The 16506-nt window shown below is 43.6% G+C and overlaps 1 protein-coding gene across 1 annotated transcript; it reads left to right on the forward strand.

Annotated features, from left to right (window-relative positions):
- The first annotated feature begins 4259 nt into the window (after positions 1-4259).
- LOC119353947 (protein FREE1-like) lies at positions 4260-15963 on the forward strand. The gene is made up of 17 exons (XM_037620648.1): positions 4260-5057; positions 5237-5323; positions 5419-5550; positions 6428-6562; positions 6825-6890; positions 6986-7096; positions 7584-7676; positions 8544-8651; positions 11683-11713; positions 11790-11863; positions 12880-12920; positions 13049-13199; positions 13296-13557; positions 13875-14103; positions 14228-14378; positions 14476-14658; positions 15622-15963. Exons 1-17 carry the CDS (start codon positions 4356-4358, stop codon positions 15637-15639), a joined length of 2574 nt encoding a protein of 857 aa, XP_037476545.1. The 5' UTR covers positions 4260-4355; the 3' UTR covers positions 15640-15963.
- Positions 15964-16506: the final 543 nt, after the last annotated feature.

The following is a 16506-nucleotide window of genomic DNA, read 5'->3' on the forward strand; positions in this document are numbered from 1 at the left end:
CAGGCGCGCTCACCGCACCGCGGCCGCGCCCCCACTACACTCGGGCCGCCTTGCTTCTACTGCCGCATGCTGCTGCCTTCCCCGCCGCCACTTGCTGTACCTGCTGCCTGCTGCCGCGCCGTCTGTATCCGCTACAGCATGCTGCTGCTGCCTTGTCACCGCGGCCGCCGTCCCCCTGTATCCTGCTCCGCCCGGACGCCCCCTCGCCCGCACACTCGGAGCGCCGTCGCGCGCTCGCCATGGCCGTGCGAGGAGTCGCGCCTGCACGCACTTGCCCCCAATCCCCTGCTTCTCCAGGGCTCGCCCCAACTTCCTGGCCGCGTGCCCACACGCTGGCCTCACCGGCCTTGCGGGACTAGTTCGCCCCTGCGTTGCGCCTCCTCGCCAAGGTCGTCGCCGCCGGCGTCGCGCTGGGAGCGCCCGTGTGCGTTCCCAGTCATCGAACTGTGGCCTTAGCCACTGCACATGGGGCCGGTCTATAAAGAAAAAAAGAGAGGAAAGGGATTAAGGAATTAAGTTAAAAATAAATAAAAATAAATAGGTACTGGCTGAGACACTAACATACGGGTCCCGTGGGACCCATTGACTAGTCAACTGTGGGCCAGTCAACTGCTGGCCCCGCTGTCAGCCCCTTAGTGCACTCTGGGTGCACTGCACCGGGTGTACTTAGCTTTTTGCTATTTAATTTTTTAATAATAAATCCAGTAATTTTAGTAAATGAATAAAACTTAGAAAATTAATAGAAAATAAACCGTAACTCGGATGGAAATACTTTGTACATGAAAGTTGCTCAGAACGACGAGACAAATCTGAATACGCAGCTCGTTCGTCCGCAACACATCCCTAGAATAGCGAACACGCAACTTTCCCCCTCCGGTTTGACTGTCCGAAAATGCCAAACACTGGGAATACTTTCCCGGATGTTTTCCCCCTTTGTCGATATCACCTATACATGCGTTAGATCACCCCTGACACCGTGTATTGCCTTGTTATAGTTTGTGATGCTTTATTTGCCCTGTATTTACTGTTTCTTCCCCCCTCTTCTTCTCCGACAGACCCCGAGACCGGTGCTGATGCCATCGAGTACGACTACGTCATCGATGACCCCTCCTTGCCAGAGCAACCAGGCAAGCCCCCCCCCCTTGATCAACCCGATATCGCCTATGCCTTCTCTCTACTGCTTGCATTAGAGTAGTGTAACATATTATTGCTTTCGGTTAATCCTATTCTGCTGCATAGCCTGTCTTTGCTACTACTGTTGTTACCTTTACCTGCAATCATAAATGCTTAGTATAGGATGCTAGTACTTCATCAGTGGCCCTACATTCTTGTTCGTCTGCCATGCTATACTATTGGGCCGTGATCACTCGGGAGGTGATCACGGGTATATACATACATACTATATTTATACATGTGGTGACTAAAGTCGGGTCGGCTCGTAGAGTACCCGCAAGTGATTCTGATGTGGGGGCTGAAGGGGCAGGTGGTTTCATCCAGGTAGTGGTGGGCCTGGGTTCCCGACGGCCCCCGACTGTTACTTTGTGGCGGAGCGACAGGGCAGGTTGTGACCACCTAGGAGACAGGTGGGCTTGATCCCTGGTCGGCGTCCGCGGATACTTCAAATAACATGCTTAACGAGATCTGGATATTTGATCTGAGTCTGTCCACTAGCCTATACGCACTAACCAACTACGCGGAAACAGTTACGGGCACTCAACGTTGTGGTACCAGCCGAAGCCTTCTTGACATCAGCGACTAATCGGCGCGCACCGGGTTGGACCGCGTAAATCAACTTCCTTTGTAATGGAGGTTGCTAGGTCTGCTCACCGGCCGTGTACGCAACATGCAGGTGTGCAACGGGCGATGGGCCCAGGGCCATGCGCGCTTAGGATTTAACCGGCATGCTGACCTCTTTGTTGTGCCTAGGTAGAGCTGCGACATATTTATCTTCCGAGGCCGGGCATGACCCAGGAAAGTGTGTCCGGCCAGAGGGATCGAGCATGTTGGGTAATGTGGTGCACTCCTGCAGGGAAGTTTATCTATTCGAATAGCCGTGTCCCTCGGTAAAAGGACGACCCGGAGTTGTACCTCGACCTTATGACAACTAGAACTGGATACTTAATAAAACACACCTTCTAAGTGCCAGATACAACCCGGTGACCGCTCTCTCACAGGGCGACGAGGAGAGGATCGCCGGGTAGGAATATGCTATACAATGATACTTGATGAACCTACCATCTACTCTCTTCTATATGCTTCAAGATGGAGGATGTCAGAAGCGTAGTCTTCGATAGGACTAGCTATCCCCCTCTTGTTTTGGCATTTTGCAGTTTAGTCAACAGATACTACCCATTTCATTGATACCAATGCACGTGTAGTGTAGATTCTTGCTTGCGAGTACTTTGGATGAGTACTCACGGTTGCTTTGCTACTTTTTTTCCCCTTTCCCGGTTATTGCGATCATATGATGGAGTCCAGGAGTCAGAGGACCCCGAGGATGATTCTATGTGGAGTTCGACTTCGAGGAGTAGTTAGGAGGGCCCTAGGCAGGAGGCCTTGCCTTTTCGATCGTTGCTACTTTTGTGCTAGCATTCTTAAGACAAACTTGTTTAACTTATGTCTGTAATCAGATATTGTTGCTTTCCGCTGGCTCTTATGTTTTCGAGCTTATGTATTCGAGCCCTCGAGGCCTCTGGCTTGTAATACAAAGTTTATATTGTTTTAATTTATGTCTAGAGTTGTGTTATGATATCTTCCAGTGAGTCCTTGATCTTGATCGTATGCATTTGCGTGTATGATTAATGTACGATTGAATCGAGGGCGTCACAACTACGACCCTGTTTGAAACACTGGAATAGAAAACAGAGGGGTTGAATAAAACGTACGAATATGGTCAAAATGTAGTGTGAAAGCATTGAAATGCAAAAACATAGAAAACATAAAACCTCATGTGTTCGGATGGCAGTAGTAGAAGTATAGGATAGATGGGTCCCACAAGGAAATAGAGTAATAACCATGCATGCAGGCGCAACACTCTTGTCAGCAACTTTGTCCACTGACATTGTCGCCTAGGAAGATGGTGGGTCCCAACTCCATTAAGCACCGCAATATTTTCTCTCCTTCCCACGCTTTGCCTGGGGCATCCACGAAAGGGTGAGAAAACCAGAGATCATAGTGGATTTTTATTTTCCTGTGAAATGAGCATCCTGTGAAAGTGTTGCAGGGGAAATGAATATGCTCTTTCCTCCATTCCGGACGCTGCTCCAGCTTCCTTTTCTCTGTTTTGCAATTCCAGCGCTTTTCCTTCGCAAAACCTACGAACCGAACATGGCCTACATGTGTTGTTGCCTCCTCACAGTCGGATGTTGTCTATTTTCTTCTTCTTATTTTAATTTTAATTTTCCCCTTTTATTTTATACCTTTCTTCATTTTAAAAATACATAAATATAGTTGCATGTAGTTACAGGATGTGCAACCATAGAGGTAGTCATAATAAATAACAATACCGGGCGCATTAGTGTCTGGTAGTGGACGTGCAACTGTAGTTACGTGGTTGGCGCCCGAATATAATTGAGAAGTAGTGCTCTTATTAATAAAGAGTTGAATGATTGATATTGAGAGTTTTGAGGTGGTTATTGCAAAAGTTATCTTATGTATGTAACTTTTTGTAGGAGGTTATCTTGAAATGTACATTGATAACCTTCCACCTCAATCTGTACCAATGATGCTACATCCGATGGTTCTGCTTTGTTTTTCTATTTTTGCATTCTAGGCTCAGATTCTATGGTAGTTGCTCCCATTTGAGAATTAAATAAATCATTTTTAAAACAATTGATGCTCTTTATATTTAGCAAAATTAAAGTGAATTCAAGGAAGATTTGTCAGGGAAGCACAATTAACTGCCCCACTATTTTTCCTTTTGGGCAAAACTACCCACACTAATTAAATCATTAATTTGCAGTTTAAAAAGCATTATTTTTCAAAGCCAATCCGGGTCGTGTGGGCCTTTACGATGAAGGACGTGCACGGCCCAATTCGACCCACACACCAGTAACCCCGCCGTGTCGGACGCGTAGTCAGAGCGGCAGACAAAACAACTCCCGCGAAAGGCGAACCCAATACCGCCACAGCAACCATCGTGACCGTCCACTTCCACCCGCCGACGAGATCCAACGGCCACCGCGCGCGGACACGCTCCAGAGCCAACGCGTCAACCTCCGAAACGAACCCCCACCTTCTTTAACCCTTTCTTCCCCTGCAAACAAACGCAATCGCGAAGCATCGAATCGGATCAGAGTTTTGGGGAGAAAAGACAGACAGAGAGGAAATCGCCGTCGCCTTCCACCTCGCCGGCGATGCAGCACGGGAGCGGCGACTACGCCTCCCCCGCCCCCGCGGGCCACTACTACCCTCACCAGTACGCGCCGCCGGGGCCGCCCCCCCACCCCCCCGCCGCCGACCCCCCGATCCCGGGGGGCTACGCCTCCGCGCCGCCCTACTCCGTCGGCGGCTACCCCGAGCAGCCGCCATCCGCCCCGTCCTACACGCAGCCGCCCCAGTACGCCGGGTACCCGCCCTACAACCCCACGCCCTACCCGCCTGAACCCTCGCCGGCGCCGTACTACAGCTACTCGCAGCCGACCCAGCCGGTTCCCGCAGCGGAACCCAGCCCAGCGCCTCTTCCCTATGACGCCCCGTACTACGGCGGAGGCTACCAGCAGCCCGCCGCTGGGTATGGCGACGACGATTACCTGAACGAGGGCGCGTATGCCTATACCGGCGACGCAGGCCCCGAGCCGTACGGCGCGCGGGGCACGGCGCCGACCCGGTCAGGAGCCGCGATGTTTGATGACTACGGGCGGTCGATTGGACTCTCGTCCGGAGGGACGGAGCAGCCACACGGCGGCGGGGGCGGCAGTGTGGGTGGGAGCTTTGGGAAGATTGCAAGGGCTGTTCCAAAAGCAGAAACCCATGAGGATGCTAGTGGTGGTGCGCAGAAATTTCGGGTTAAGCTGCTGCCAGAGGGTGCTGGAAGCCCTACCGATGTGCTTTGCCAGGTACAACTTCAGTAACGGTATGATTATCAGTTTAGGCATGTTAGGTGTATTGTTTCACTCCGAAATTATGATATCGTTCTATGGTTTTGCAACATATATGTGCTTGTTCCAACTTCCATATTGAAGGACTGTTATGATACATAAAATCTGTACTTACTAATTATTATATGCTGTTGCAGGTTGGTCTGGATGGAATCCGCATGCTTGATCCCAGCACAAGCAGGATCCTAAGGATTTATCCCCTTGATACACTGACGAAATGGGAGGTGTGTTGGACAGCATTTTTGCAGAAGATTATGGTTATATTTTCTCATGATATGCAGTAGTGAGGGCATTCTAATGGTTGACACTGCTTATTTAGGTTTTGGATTCAACTGTATTTGCGATTTGGGCAAAGACTTCGGTGGATTTTGAAGCAAAGAGAATAAGGCTGAAGTCAAACAGCTATACTTCCAATACTTTGCTTGACACTGTAACAGCAGCAACAGTCCAGGTATTACAACACCACCATTATCTTTTCACCATCTGTGAGTAGCCTCCTAACTATATTGAAAACAGTGAAAATTCTTCTTCTCAATGCTTTACGGGGCGTGTTGCTGCTTCACATTTCAACTATATCTGTAATAACTATCAGTACGAATGGTTTACTCTAGTTATCTATCCATGCTATGGTGTTGGTTTGGTACTTCTGGTTCAGTTTACATGTTATTCTAACTCCATACTTGTGGAAATAAGGAGCTAATGTCTTATTTTTTTGCATGGTTTACCCAATTATGCTGATCAGTCAATATTACTATCGATAAACTATCAATAGGGTTATTTGGTGAGAGCTGTTTAGTACTGAAATGGCATACATTTTGGACCGAAGATAGGTAGTAAAAAATGAAATATGTACTCCCGCTGTTCCTAAATATTTGTCTTCCTAGAGATTTTAACAAGTGACTACATACAGAGCAAAATGAGTGAATCTACACTCTAAAAAATGTCTATATGCATCTGTATGTGGTAGTCTATTTGAAATCTCTAAAAAGACAAATATTTAGGAACTGAGGGAGTATTTTTTTCATGAATATTTCGCCTTCTATAGTATGACCGGACGAGTAAATTCTCATGCCAATTTTTTGTTGTGTGCTAACATGTTTTTATCTGTTCTTTTACACTTGTTGTGTTTGAATTGCTCCTATCTTGCTGATTCTATTTTAGCCATATTTTTGTTTACATGGATTTTTATGTTAATATTCGATATTTTTGTTGCCCAGATTGGTTACTAGCTTGGAACTACATACGTGACACTGTTTGATTCTACATGTTGCATTAAGAATTTCTTCCTTAGATTAAGCCTTGTTTACTTTTGTGATTCTATAACATAGTTTAAGGAGATCGGTGAAGATGCAAGAGCCAAAGGACCGGTAGACGCTAGCAAATCCTCAATACAATCAAATGAGAAGAAAAAAGGTTTTGATTGGATGTTTGCGAAACCTGTTGATGAAGTGAAAGATCATTGGGTAAGATGAAGCTGCTCAATACCCATTTACTTGCATGGTAGTCACATGATTGTTTGAAACACATCACTTTATTACTTATTTCTGTAGAACTGTTTAGGAGCATTTCTTGTCATCCATGATCCCTTAAACTCTTAACCCTTTGAAGTAATTGATTCAGGTGGGACCTCCATTTAATAATCTTATGAATATTTTTCTTCTCGCATTCTTGCATCAAATGTTGCAATATACTTAATGTGTACTGTTACTGTGTCTCTACTTTCAGGTTCCAGATGAGGCTGCTAAGAAATGCCAGTCTTGTGCTGGTGATTTCAGTCATTTCAACCGCAGGGTAATTTATATAGTAGCTTTGTTCAGCTATTCATGTTATCATCAGAACAATGAAGTTATAATGTGTTGATATGAGTTTGTTATTCTTTGTTCCAGCATCATTGTAGGAACTGTGGCGAGATCTTCTGTGATAAATGCAGCCAAGGAAGAATTGCTCTGACAGCTGAAGATAATGCTCCACTTGTCCGAGTTTGCGATAGATGCATGGTATGTTCTGCTACTGTGTGGACTTAGTTCAAAGTTTGCTGTATTCACTTTCTAGTTCTCTGTTTCCTTCCAAATATTGTTGACAATAATTACCTTATTAAAAGAAAGGTGTCAAATTCATACTTTTTTTCCCGCTAGCCAACTGGAAAAAGAATTACGTCGCCAAGTTTGTTACAACTCTTCAGCCTTTGTTGGGTTGCTTAGCATGTCTCCCTAGGCATGTCTTTGACTTCGCTGTAGTTGTTTTTGCCATCATTCATTTTGTTAAATCTATTTATTGTGTTTCTTATTGTTGGTGTTTTTCCTACTCAGTGGCTCAGATCCTTTGCATTTATTTGTCTTTCATTATTATTACCAGTGTAGCGGCTGTATTATGGATAGCATTTCGCTGCACTACTATTCCAGCTTTTGATAGTCGCGTGTGAAAATATGCTTTACGTGTAAAGAGATGCTGCCAAATTCTCATAATAATTCTTGTCTTCCACAGGCAGAGGTTTCTCAGAGGCTTAGTATGGCACAGGAAGCTGCAAACAGATCTACCACAGTGCAAAGTCATGGAGATCTTGCAAAAAAACTGAAGGTAATATACTAGATGACCCTTTCTCTATGTGATACACCCATATAAGTGGCAAAAAATGAACTTGGATGCCAATGGAAAAGGAATATTGCCATAGTTTTGGCCACAAACCAGATATACAAGCCAATTCCGCCGAATAAGACCAAATTTGAAAACTTACTTTGTGCTAAAAGGAGTCCCCTAGCCATACTTTGATTTCTTTCCTTGTTTGTTTTGATCTAAAAAGTGCGAAGGGTAAGGAAGATAGCTGAGCCTAGTAGGATCCGCTTAGGTAGCTGGAATGTAGGGTATACATCAGTGAGGAGAGGTGTTGATTCCTATGTGTCCAAGAAACAAAATGGAAGGCACATAAGGCGAAGGAGTTGGAGGATTCTGGCTTCAAGTTGTGGTACACCGGGACAACTACAAACAGAAATGGCGTAGGCATCTTGATCAACAAGAGCCTCAAGTATGGAGTGGTAGACGTCAAGAGGCAAGGAGACCGGATTCAAGCTGGTCGTAGGGCACTTAGTTCTCAATGTTATCAGTGCGCATGCCCCACAAGTAGGCCACAATGAGAGCACCGAGAGGGAGTTCCACGAACGCTTGGAGGACATGTTAGGAGTGTACCTATTGGCGAGAAGCTCTTCATAGGATGTCTGAAGCTTCGCTTTAGCCTACGACATGATCGTAGCTAACATCCTCTTCAGAAAGAGAGAATCCCATCTAATGACTTCCAGTAGTGGTCAACACTGTAGCCAAATTGATTTGGTCCTCTTGAGAAGAGAAGACAAGCATGCTTGCCTGGATTGTATGGTGATACATGGATAGAGTGTTGTCCCTCAACATAAGCTTGTGGTGGCTGACTTCTGCTTTCGAATTTATGTCCAGCTTATAAGCGATTCAAAGTCGCTAGAACGAAGTGATGGAAGCTCAAGGGGGAGGCATATTAGGCTTTCGAGGAGAGGGTTATTGAGGAGGGCTCTTGGGAGGAAGGAGGTGATGCAAACAATATGTGGATGAAGGTGGCAACTTGCGTTTGGAAGTTGTCTTCAGAGGAGTTCAGGGTGACCAAGCAAAGTAGAAGTGAAGCTAAAGATACTTGGTAGTGGAACAATGATGTCCAGAAGGCTAAGGCCTCCTTTGGTTTATAGGAATTTTTAAGGAATTCTAAAGGATAGGAATTTTGTAGGAAAAATTCCTTTGAAGCCCTTCCTCCTTTGGTTCATAGGATAGAAATGTTATAGGAATAGGAAGATCATAGGAAGTGAGATGACATGTATCTCAATTCCTATAGAGAAAGAGATGTCATTTGATGCATAGGATAGGAATTTTTCCATTGAGTCTTAGCTAATGTTTTTTTTCCTCCAAAATGTGAACGATTGATTCCTATCCTACATATGAATAGGAATCCATTCCTACAAACCAAAGGGCTTCAAAGGAAAATTTCCTATGCAAATCCTATCCTATAGGAATCCTATGAGATTCCTACAAACCAAAGGAGGCCTTTGTAGGAATTGATTCCTATTCCTATGAAAGATAAGAACCAATTTTTCACATTTCAAAGGAAAAAAAGTCAGCCTAGACCCAATGGAAAAATTCTTGTCCTGTGAATCAAATGACATTCCTTTCCCTATAGGAAATGAGATACATGTCTCTCTCTTCCTATGGATTTCTTATTCCATGGTATTCCTATCCTATCCTATGAACCAAAGGAGGCCTAAGGAGAAGAGACTGTTTCAGGCGCCTACACCCGAATAGGAGTGTTGACAACATAGTAGTGGCAAAGAAGACCGCAAAGCGAGCTGTGAGTGAAGCAAGGGGTCGGGTGTACTAGGACCTCTACTAGCGTTTAAACATGAAGACGAACATCTATAAGATGGCCAAGATCTAGGAGATGAAGACCAGGGATGTCAACCAAGTCAAATGCATTAAGGACGAAGCAGATCGGCTTTTGGTCAAGGACGAGAAGATCAGGCATAGATGACAAGAGTACTTCGACATGCTGTTCAATGGCGAGCATGAGAGCTCTACCATTGAGCTGGATGACTCATTTGACGATATCAACAGTCAACAGACGTTTTGTGTGACGAATCTAGGAGTTTGAGGTGAGGCAAGGCGATGGGTCCTGATTGTATCCCCATTGAGGCGTGGAGAGGCCTTGGAGACATAGTGATAAAATGGCTAACTGAGCTTTTCAGCCTTATTTTTTTGGTCAAACAAGATGCCAGAAGAATGGAGGCGGAGTATATTAGTACCAATCTTCAAGAACAGGGGGGTGGGGGGTGAGAGGTGTTCAAGGTTGTACTAATTACCGTGGAATTAAGCTGATATCCATTCAATGAATCTATGGGAGAGAGTCATTGAGCACCACTCAAGAAGAATAACAAGCGTGACCAAAAAACAGTTTTGTTTCATGCCCGAGAAGTCGACCATGAAGCCATTTCTTGTACGAGAGCTTATAGGGAGCAAAAGAAGGACCTGCATATGGTGTTCATTGACTTGAAGAAGGCCTACGATAAGATATCATAGAATGTCATGTTTTAGGCCTTGGAGAAACACAAAGTCCCAACAAAATACGTTACCCTCACCTAGGACATATATGATAATGTTGTGACAAGTGTTCGAACAAGTGATAACGATATTGATGACTTCCCAATTAAAATATGACTGCACCAAGGGTCAACTTTGAGCCCTTCTCTTTTTGCTTTGATGATGGATGAGGTCACAAGGGATACAAGGAGATATCCCATGGTGTATGATGTGGTGCTTATTCGTCCTAGGACGACTGTAATCGACTCCCTATCTTTTCAATGAAATGAAACGCAAAGGTCTTTTGCGTTTTCTCGAAAAAAAATGATGTGGTGCTTGTCGACGATAGTCGGACGGGGGTTAATAAAGGAAGTTAGAGGTGTGGAGACAGACTTTGGAATCGAAAGGTTTTAGGCTTAGTAGAATTAAAACTGAGTATGTGAGGTGCGGTTTCAGTACTACTAGCCACGAGGAGGTTATCCTTGATGGGCAGGTGATACCTCAGAAGGACAATTTTCGATATTAGGGGTCAATGCTGCAGAAGGATGGTGATATCGATGAAGATGTGAGCCATCGAATCAAAGCTTGATGGAAGAAGTGCCGCCAAGCTTCCTCTGTGACAATAGTGCCACAAAAGCTAACATGCAGGTTCTATAGGATAGCGATTCGACCTGCGATGTTGTATGAAGCAGAATGTTGGCCAAATAAAAGGCAACATGTCCAACAGTTAGGTGTAGTAGAGATGCGCATGTTGACATGAATGTGGCCACACAAGAAAGGATTGGTTAGGAATGATGATATACGTGATAGCTGGGTAACACTGATATCTGAGATGGTTTGGGCATATACAACGCCAGGCCTCCAGAAGCGCCAGTGCATAGCGGATGGATAAATCGTGCTGAATTGCTGATAATGCCAAGATAGGTCGGGGTAGACCAAACTTGTCATGGGAGGAGTCTATAAAGAGAGAGATATGAAGAACTGGAATATCACCAAAGAACTAGCCATGGATAGGGGTGCGTGGAAATTAGCTATCCATGTGCCAGAATTATGGGTTTCAACTATAGCCTACCCCAACTTGTTTGGGACTGAAACGCTTTCTTGTTGTTGGTGTTGTTTGATCTAAAAAAATATAACCAAATGTGGAAGCACAGAGGAGCAGCATTATTATTTGAAGATCTTCCTGTTTTTGAACTTCTTGCAAATGAAGTATGGTTATTTTGGCAGCTTTGCATATTTTGTGCAGTGTCTATTGCTGTAGTGACTAAATTTGTAATCTAGTGTTTGGAAACCGTACTCTAGATCCTATTACTAATTAGATTTTGGAAAATTGTGTTACCATTATACTACCTCTTTTCCGAAATACTTGTACAAGTTGGACCAACTACAAGTATTTCGGTACAGAGGGAGTAGTTATTATTATGACTGCGAAGACTGAAGCTAATGTGATCTGTTCTGTGAAATCAATGATTTAACAAAAACTTCCTTTGATCAACAGGAGGAACTGGAGAGGAATCGCAAGTCTTCAGGTATTTTCATGTTCCCATGAAATGCATTTTTTAACATTAGTAATGCAACAAAATTTTAAAATTTCTTCTGTCAAAGGGACGGCGTCTGGAGGTGCATCTGGAGCAAGAATGCGGGAAGTTGCGTGCCCTACCTGCACAGTCCATCTTCAGGTCCGTCACAAATTATAGGGAGTGTATAGCTGAAATATAAAATGGTCTCGTAATAATTGTTGGTTGGTCACTAACATAACATATCAAATGAATGTTGAACTGCAGGTTGAAGTCCCAATCTCTGGCTCTGAAACAGTCGAGTGTGGAGTGTGCCAGCATGCTTTTCTCGTCAGCGCCAATTGATACACAGGGAGACGGAGCGTGACCTGTCAAATTATTCTGTTGATAACTCTATTTCTTTCCCCAGTTCTATACCAGAAATAAGCGTGTGTGTTCAACTTGTAGATGTTTGTGTGGCTGTGTTGGTAATCGACGTAGGTTGTATTTATTTTTCTTGTACATGAGTGTGTTCTAAACATGGGAAGTCGTTGCCAAAAATGCTGGTTCGTGAAGAATTCCAACAGAATACTCGTTGGTGAAGAGAGCGTGTCCTTCTAGTCTGACTTTTCTTTTTGGTCACGTACTGACCGCAGTTCTATCACCGCTCCCTTTTGGGCATAGCTTCTCTGCTCTTGCAGAAACCGAATGTTGGATTGCTTTTGAAGCAATTTATACAACTACATAAGATGAAGAACTGCATGCTCGTGACTACACATGAATATGACGTGGACTTGATCTTGTTTGGCTTCCTGTCTCAGAAAATATATCGTTTTGTGAGCGGGATGCAAACATATTGAGTTAACGAATGCTTACGAGCCAAAATGCATGATGTTTGATGAACAGATTGAAAGTTTTTTCAAAAATAAAATAAAATGCATGTGACCGAAATTACCTGTTGACAAGGAAACTGAACCAGAAGTAAAATCAGACCAAACCGCGTCTACTGACGAGGGCGGACCCAGGTGAAAGAACATGTTAGGCTAGCGACAGTCAAGTCAACCGATCATAGGAAATATCTCTCCTTTGCTTCTTTGCTTTTGCTTTACACATAGTAGTGGGCAGTGGCACCGGGAGCAAGCAGTCTATTCATCCCAGATCTGAAGTTCATTCCCTCTCCCGGTGTTCTCTTCCCACAGCTTGGATCCATCATCGAGGACGAGAAGCGTTCCCCTCCAAGGTCAGTGCACTTGACGAACTGCTCAATTATTTCCAGATACAGCTTCCTTGTGCGTACTTAATTAGTGATGTTGTTCAGCAACTTCCTTGCTTTCGTAAATTGCACGCTGTAATTGATCGCATCGGCAGCTTCTTATATCATCAGCAATTAATGGCCACCGGAGGTATGACCCTGAAGAGCCTACCGAACGAGCTACCATTAGACTTCTTGAACAAAATCACAAAGAACTTCTCCGATGAGCTACTGCTCGGTCAGGGCGCGTTCGGGTCAGTTTATAAGGTAGTACCGTATGATTTTGCCACAATTTTTTCTGTCAATTCAGATGTTGATACGGGAAGGTGCTAAGTTAGATTAGTTTTTTGTGACATTGAACAGGGGATCCTGGACGATGGTGGAGTGGTTGCTGTGAAGAAGCTCGCGGAAAATTCGCCTGTACCACGTGACACAATATTCGCGAATGAGGTTCAGAATATTATGGTGCTCGAGCATGAAAATATCGTCAAGTTGGTTGCCTACTGCCGGGAAGCACAAAACAAATTGGTGCAGAGCAACGGACGATATATTATCGCAGAGATCACTGACACTGTACTCTGCTATGAATACTTGCCTAAGGGGAGCCTTCACAAGAATCTTTTTGGTATGTCATATATCATTTGCTATTATTTTTCATGCACCTTGTTTGGAGTTCTAGCATGACTTTGCATAAGGTCCTCTATTCTTCACACCGGTAATATTGCTAGCAAGCAAGATTCTTCTACTGATAACGTGTGATGTTATCCTTTGGAGTAGACAAGGATAACATCACACATTATCAATAGAAGAATTTTGCTGTTGTTTTGGTGGAGATTTTTCACTTCAGAAGATCTTTGCTGTCGTTTTTTATTCTGAGTTATTATTATCATTTTTATCCACCATCGTAGATAAACTATAAAATTCCATGACATGTTACTTCAGGTGAATCCAGTAGCATTGATTGGGATATGCGCTTTAAAATAATAAAGGGGATATGTGAGGGTATACATTTTCTACATACCTTGCCTAGTCCCGTTCTCCATTTGGGTCTGAAGCCTCAAAATATACTATTGGGTGACAACATGACACCGAAAATTGCGGATTTTGGTTTCTCCAGAATGTTCGGCCAAGATCAAACCCGAAAGAACACACGAAGTGTCGTGGGATCGATGTAAGTTAGTGCATGTTTATTATAGTGATATATCAGCTATCTTGTTCCTATACTGTATTGCAAAACTCATTTTCACATCTCCAATTAATAATGCTGATTAATACCTTGATGCTAATGCTGTTAGTGGGTACATGGCCCCGGAGTATCTGTACAATGGCGAAATCTCGGCTCGGTCAAACATATATAGTTTAGGCCTAATCATAATGGAGATATCCACGAGAGAGATGAATAGTTCTAGCACTGACCAGAAGCATGCAAGGAAATATATTGATGGAGTAAGAATTAATATACTTTATCATTTGAAGACTAAAAATTGAGAATATTCTCTTAGTTGATTTCCTTGCATTATGATGGTTTCACATTTTTATGTAGGTAAAAGAAAATTGGACACTGGAGAAAATAATGTCTGAGTACATTGAGTTAGAAGAACATGGTTTCGATCAAGTAGAAGCATGTATCAATATTGGTCTACAGTGTGTAGAGATTGATCAGAAGAAGAGACCTTCCATAGAGAACATTGTCAATATGCTCAATAAGCTTCCAGTGAGCGAGGAGGTATGAAATTCCCTTTGGACACATTGTCTCCCTGTTGAGAATAGTTAATTTCTCTAAATTGCGAAGGAATAATCCTTAATAGTTTTTGTAGGCTGAGCATTTAAGATAAAAACTTACATAATTGAATAGATTAACAGTGGTGCCTAGGTACAACTAGATCGATAGGAAATGCCCCACTTGCATTCATGTTTGTATTTTTTTTTAACACCACCTCATATATTAATTAACCAAAAGACGTGTTACAATCGTTCATTACAGAATTCACCACATAAGGCGGTACATCATTAACAAGAATCCCATCCGCTCTATTATCAAAACTAAACTTAGCTATTAGATGGGCCATCTTATTAGCGGAACGCCTAATCTTTGAAACTCTGAAGCTATCCATTAGCTTAGAGATACCCCATGCTTCCTTCTTTAGATCGTGCAGAGCTGATCTATCATCAAATTCATTTGCAAAAATCGCAGCAACAAAAGTCAGTCTCTAAAATTATAGGAGAATGTAGTGTTATATCTATATAGAGACCAGCAATGCAAGCTCAGAGTTCCGCTTCCTCCATGCTATTACACCTCCCAATGTAGTCCCATGAAGAGATCATAACTTTGCCAGCATAACCCCTAGCCACCACACCCACACTTGCCGCACTAATACTTTTCACAAAGCTAGCGTCGACATTAATTCTGATATAACCTGAAGGTGGGGGCTTCCAACCCATCCGAGCTTCTGAAATATTTGTATTTAATATTTCAAGAATGATTCACATTTTAAGATATTATACATTCACCTTTTATTATTTAAATTCATCAGATAGTATAGTAAAGTTGTTACTTCTCATTTTCATATTTGACATTTTAGTAAATCTGGTACTTCTCATTTTCATATTTCACACTTTCTTATGTACACTATATTAACGTAGAATCTTTATATTTCGACCGATGCTAACATGTGTCATCAAATTTCAGGTCACCCATTCCATGTGAGCACAAAACTTCCCACTTTACTGTGAGAGATGTCGAGAAATGTCGAACGTCAAGTAAAACAAGATCAATGCTACAAAAGTGGATGATGAAACCAATATTTGCATTCAATAAAGCAAGCCATGGCGCCCTTTTCTAAAAAAAGGTATTAATGAAAAGTGTGTTGTGGGAACATGACCCATTGATATCACACAATTGCAAATATATTTAGTTTTACTTCCTTTGGAGATTTCTGTACCAAAAAGTTTTTTCACAACCATGGCATGGATTTGAATTTGTATTAACCAAATTTGTAATGTGATAGACCAAAAACATAATTTAGATGCACTACATGAGATCAATTTCCTTGACAACATGAATGCAAACACTTTCAGGTTCTAAATTCTTTTATGATTAAAAAGTCAATAATGACGTCTAATGTGCATGAGGAACCTAAGAGCATATACAGCCGGGTGCTCCAAACCCTCCTCAAACGCCCAGGCAGTCTACCCAATCACGATTTTTCGACCCAGACGGATGTCTTAAACGGGCCTCAAACGTCCGGGCTGACCGGCACCTTTCATATTCAGCCCAAATATGAGGCGGATACGCGGGCCCCCGGATGCGTTTGTCACGTCGGACCCGGCCCACGCGGGCCCACCCGACCCATATATATTCGTCCCCATCCGCTCGCCGGACCAAACCCTAGAAACTTCACACTCCTCTCCCCTTCACTCCCTCCGCCACCTGAGCTCACCTCTGGCGATCTCCGACATGGCGGGGCAGCGGATCTGACTCCGACCAGTCCGAATCCGTCGACTGGGATGTCATCCCGTGCGGGTTGGAGGAGGCAATGTCAGTCCGCATTGCACTCCACCGCTTCCGTGAGGA

The sequence above is a fragment of the Triticum dicoccoides genome, chromosome 2A (assembly GCF_002162155.2).
Source record: "Triticum dicoccoides isolate Atlit2015 ecotype Zavitan chromosome 2A, WEW_v2.0, whole genome shotgun sequence".
Taxonomy (NCBI): Eukaryota; Viridiplantae; Streptophyta; class Magnoliopsida; order Poales; family Poaceae; genus Triticum; species Triticum dicoccoides.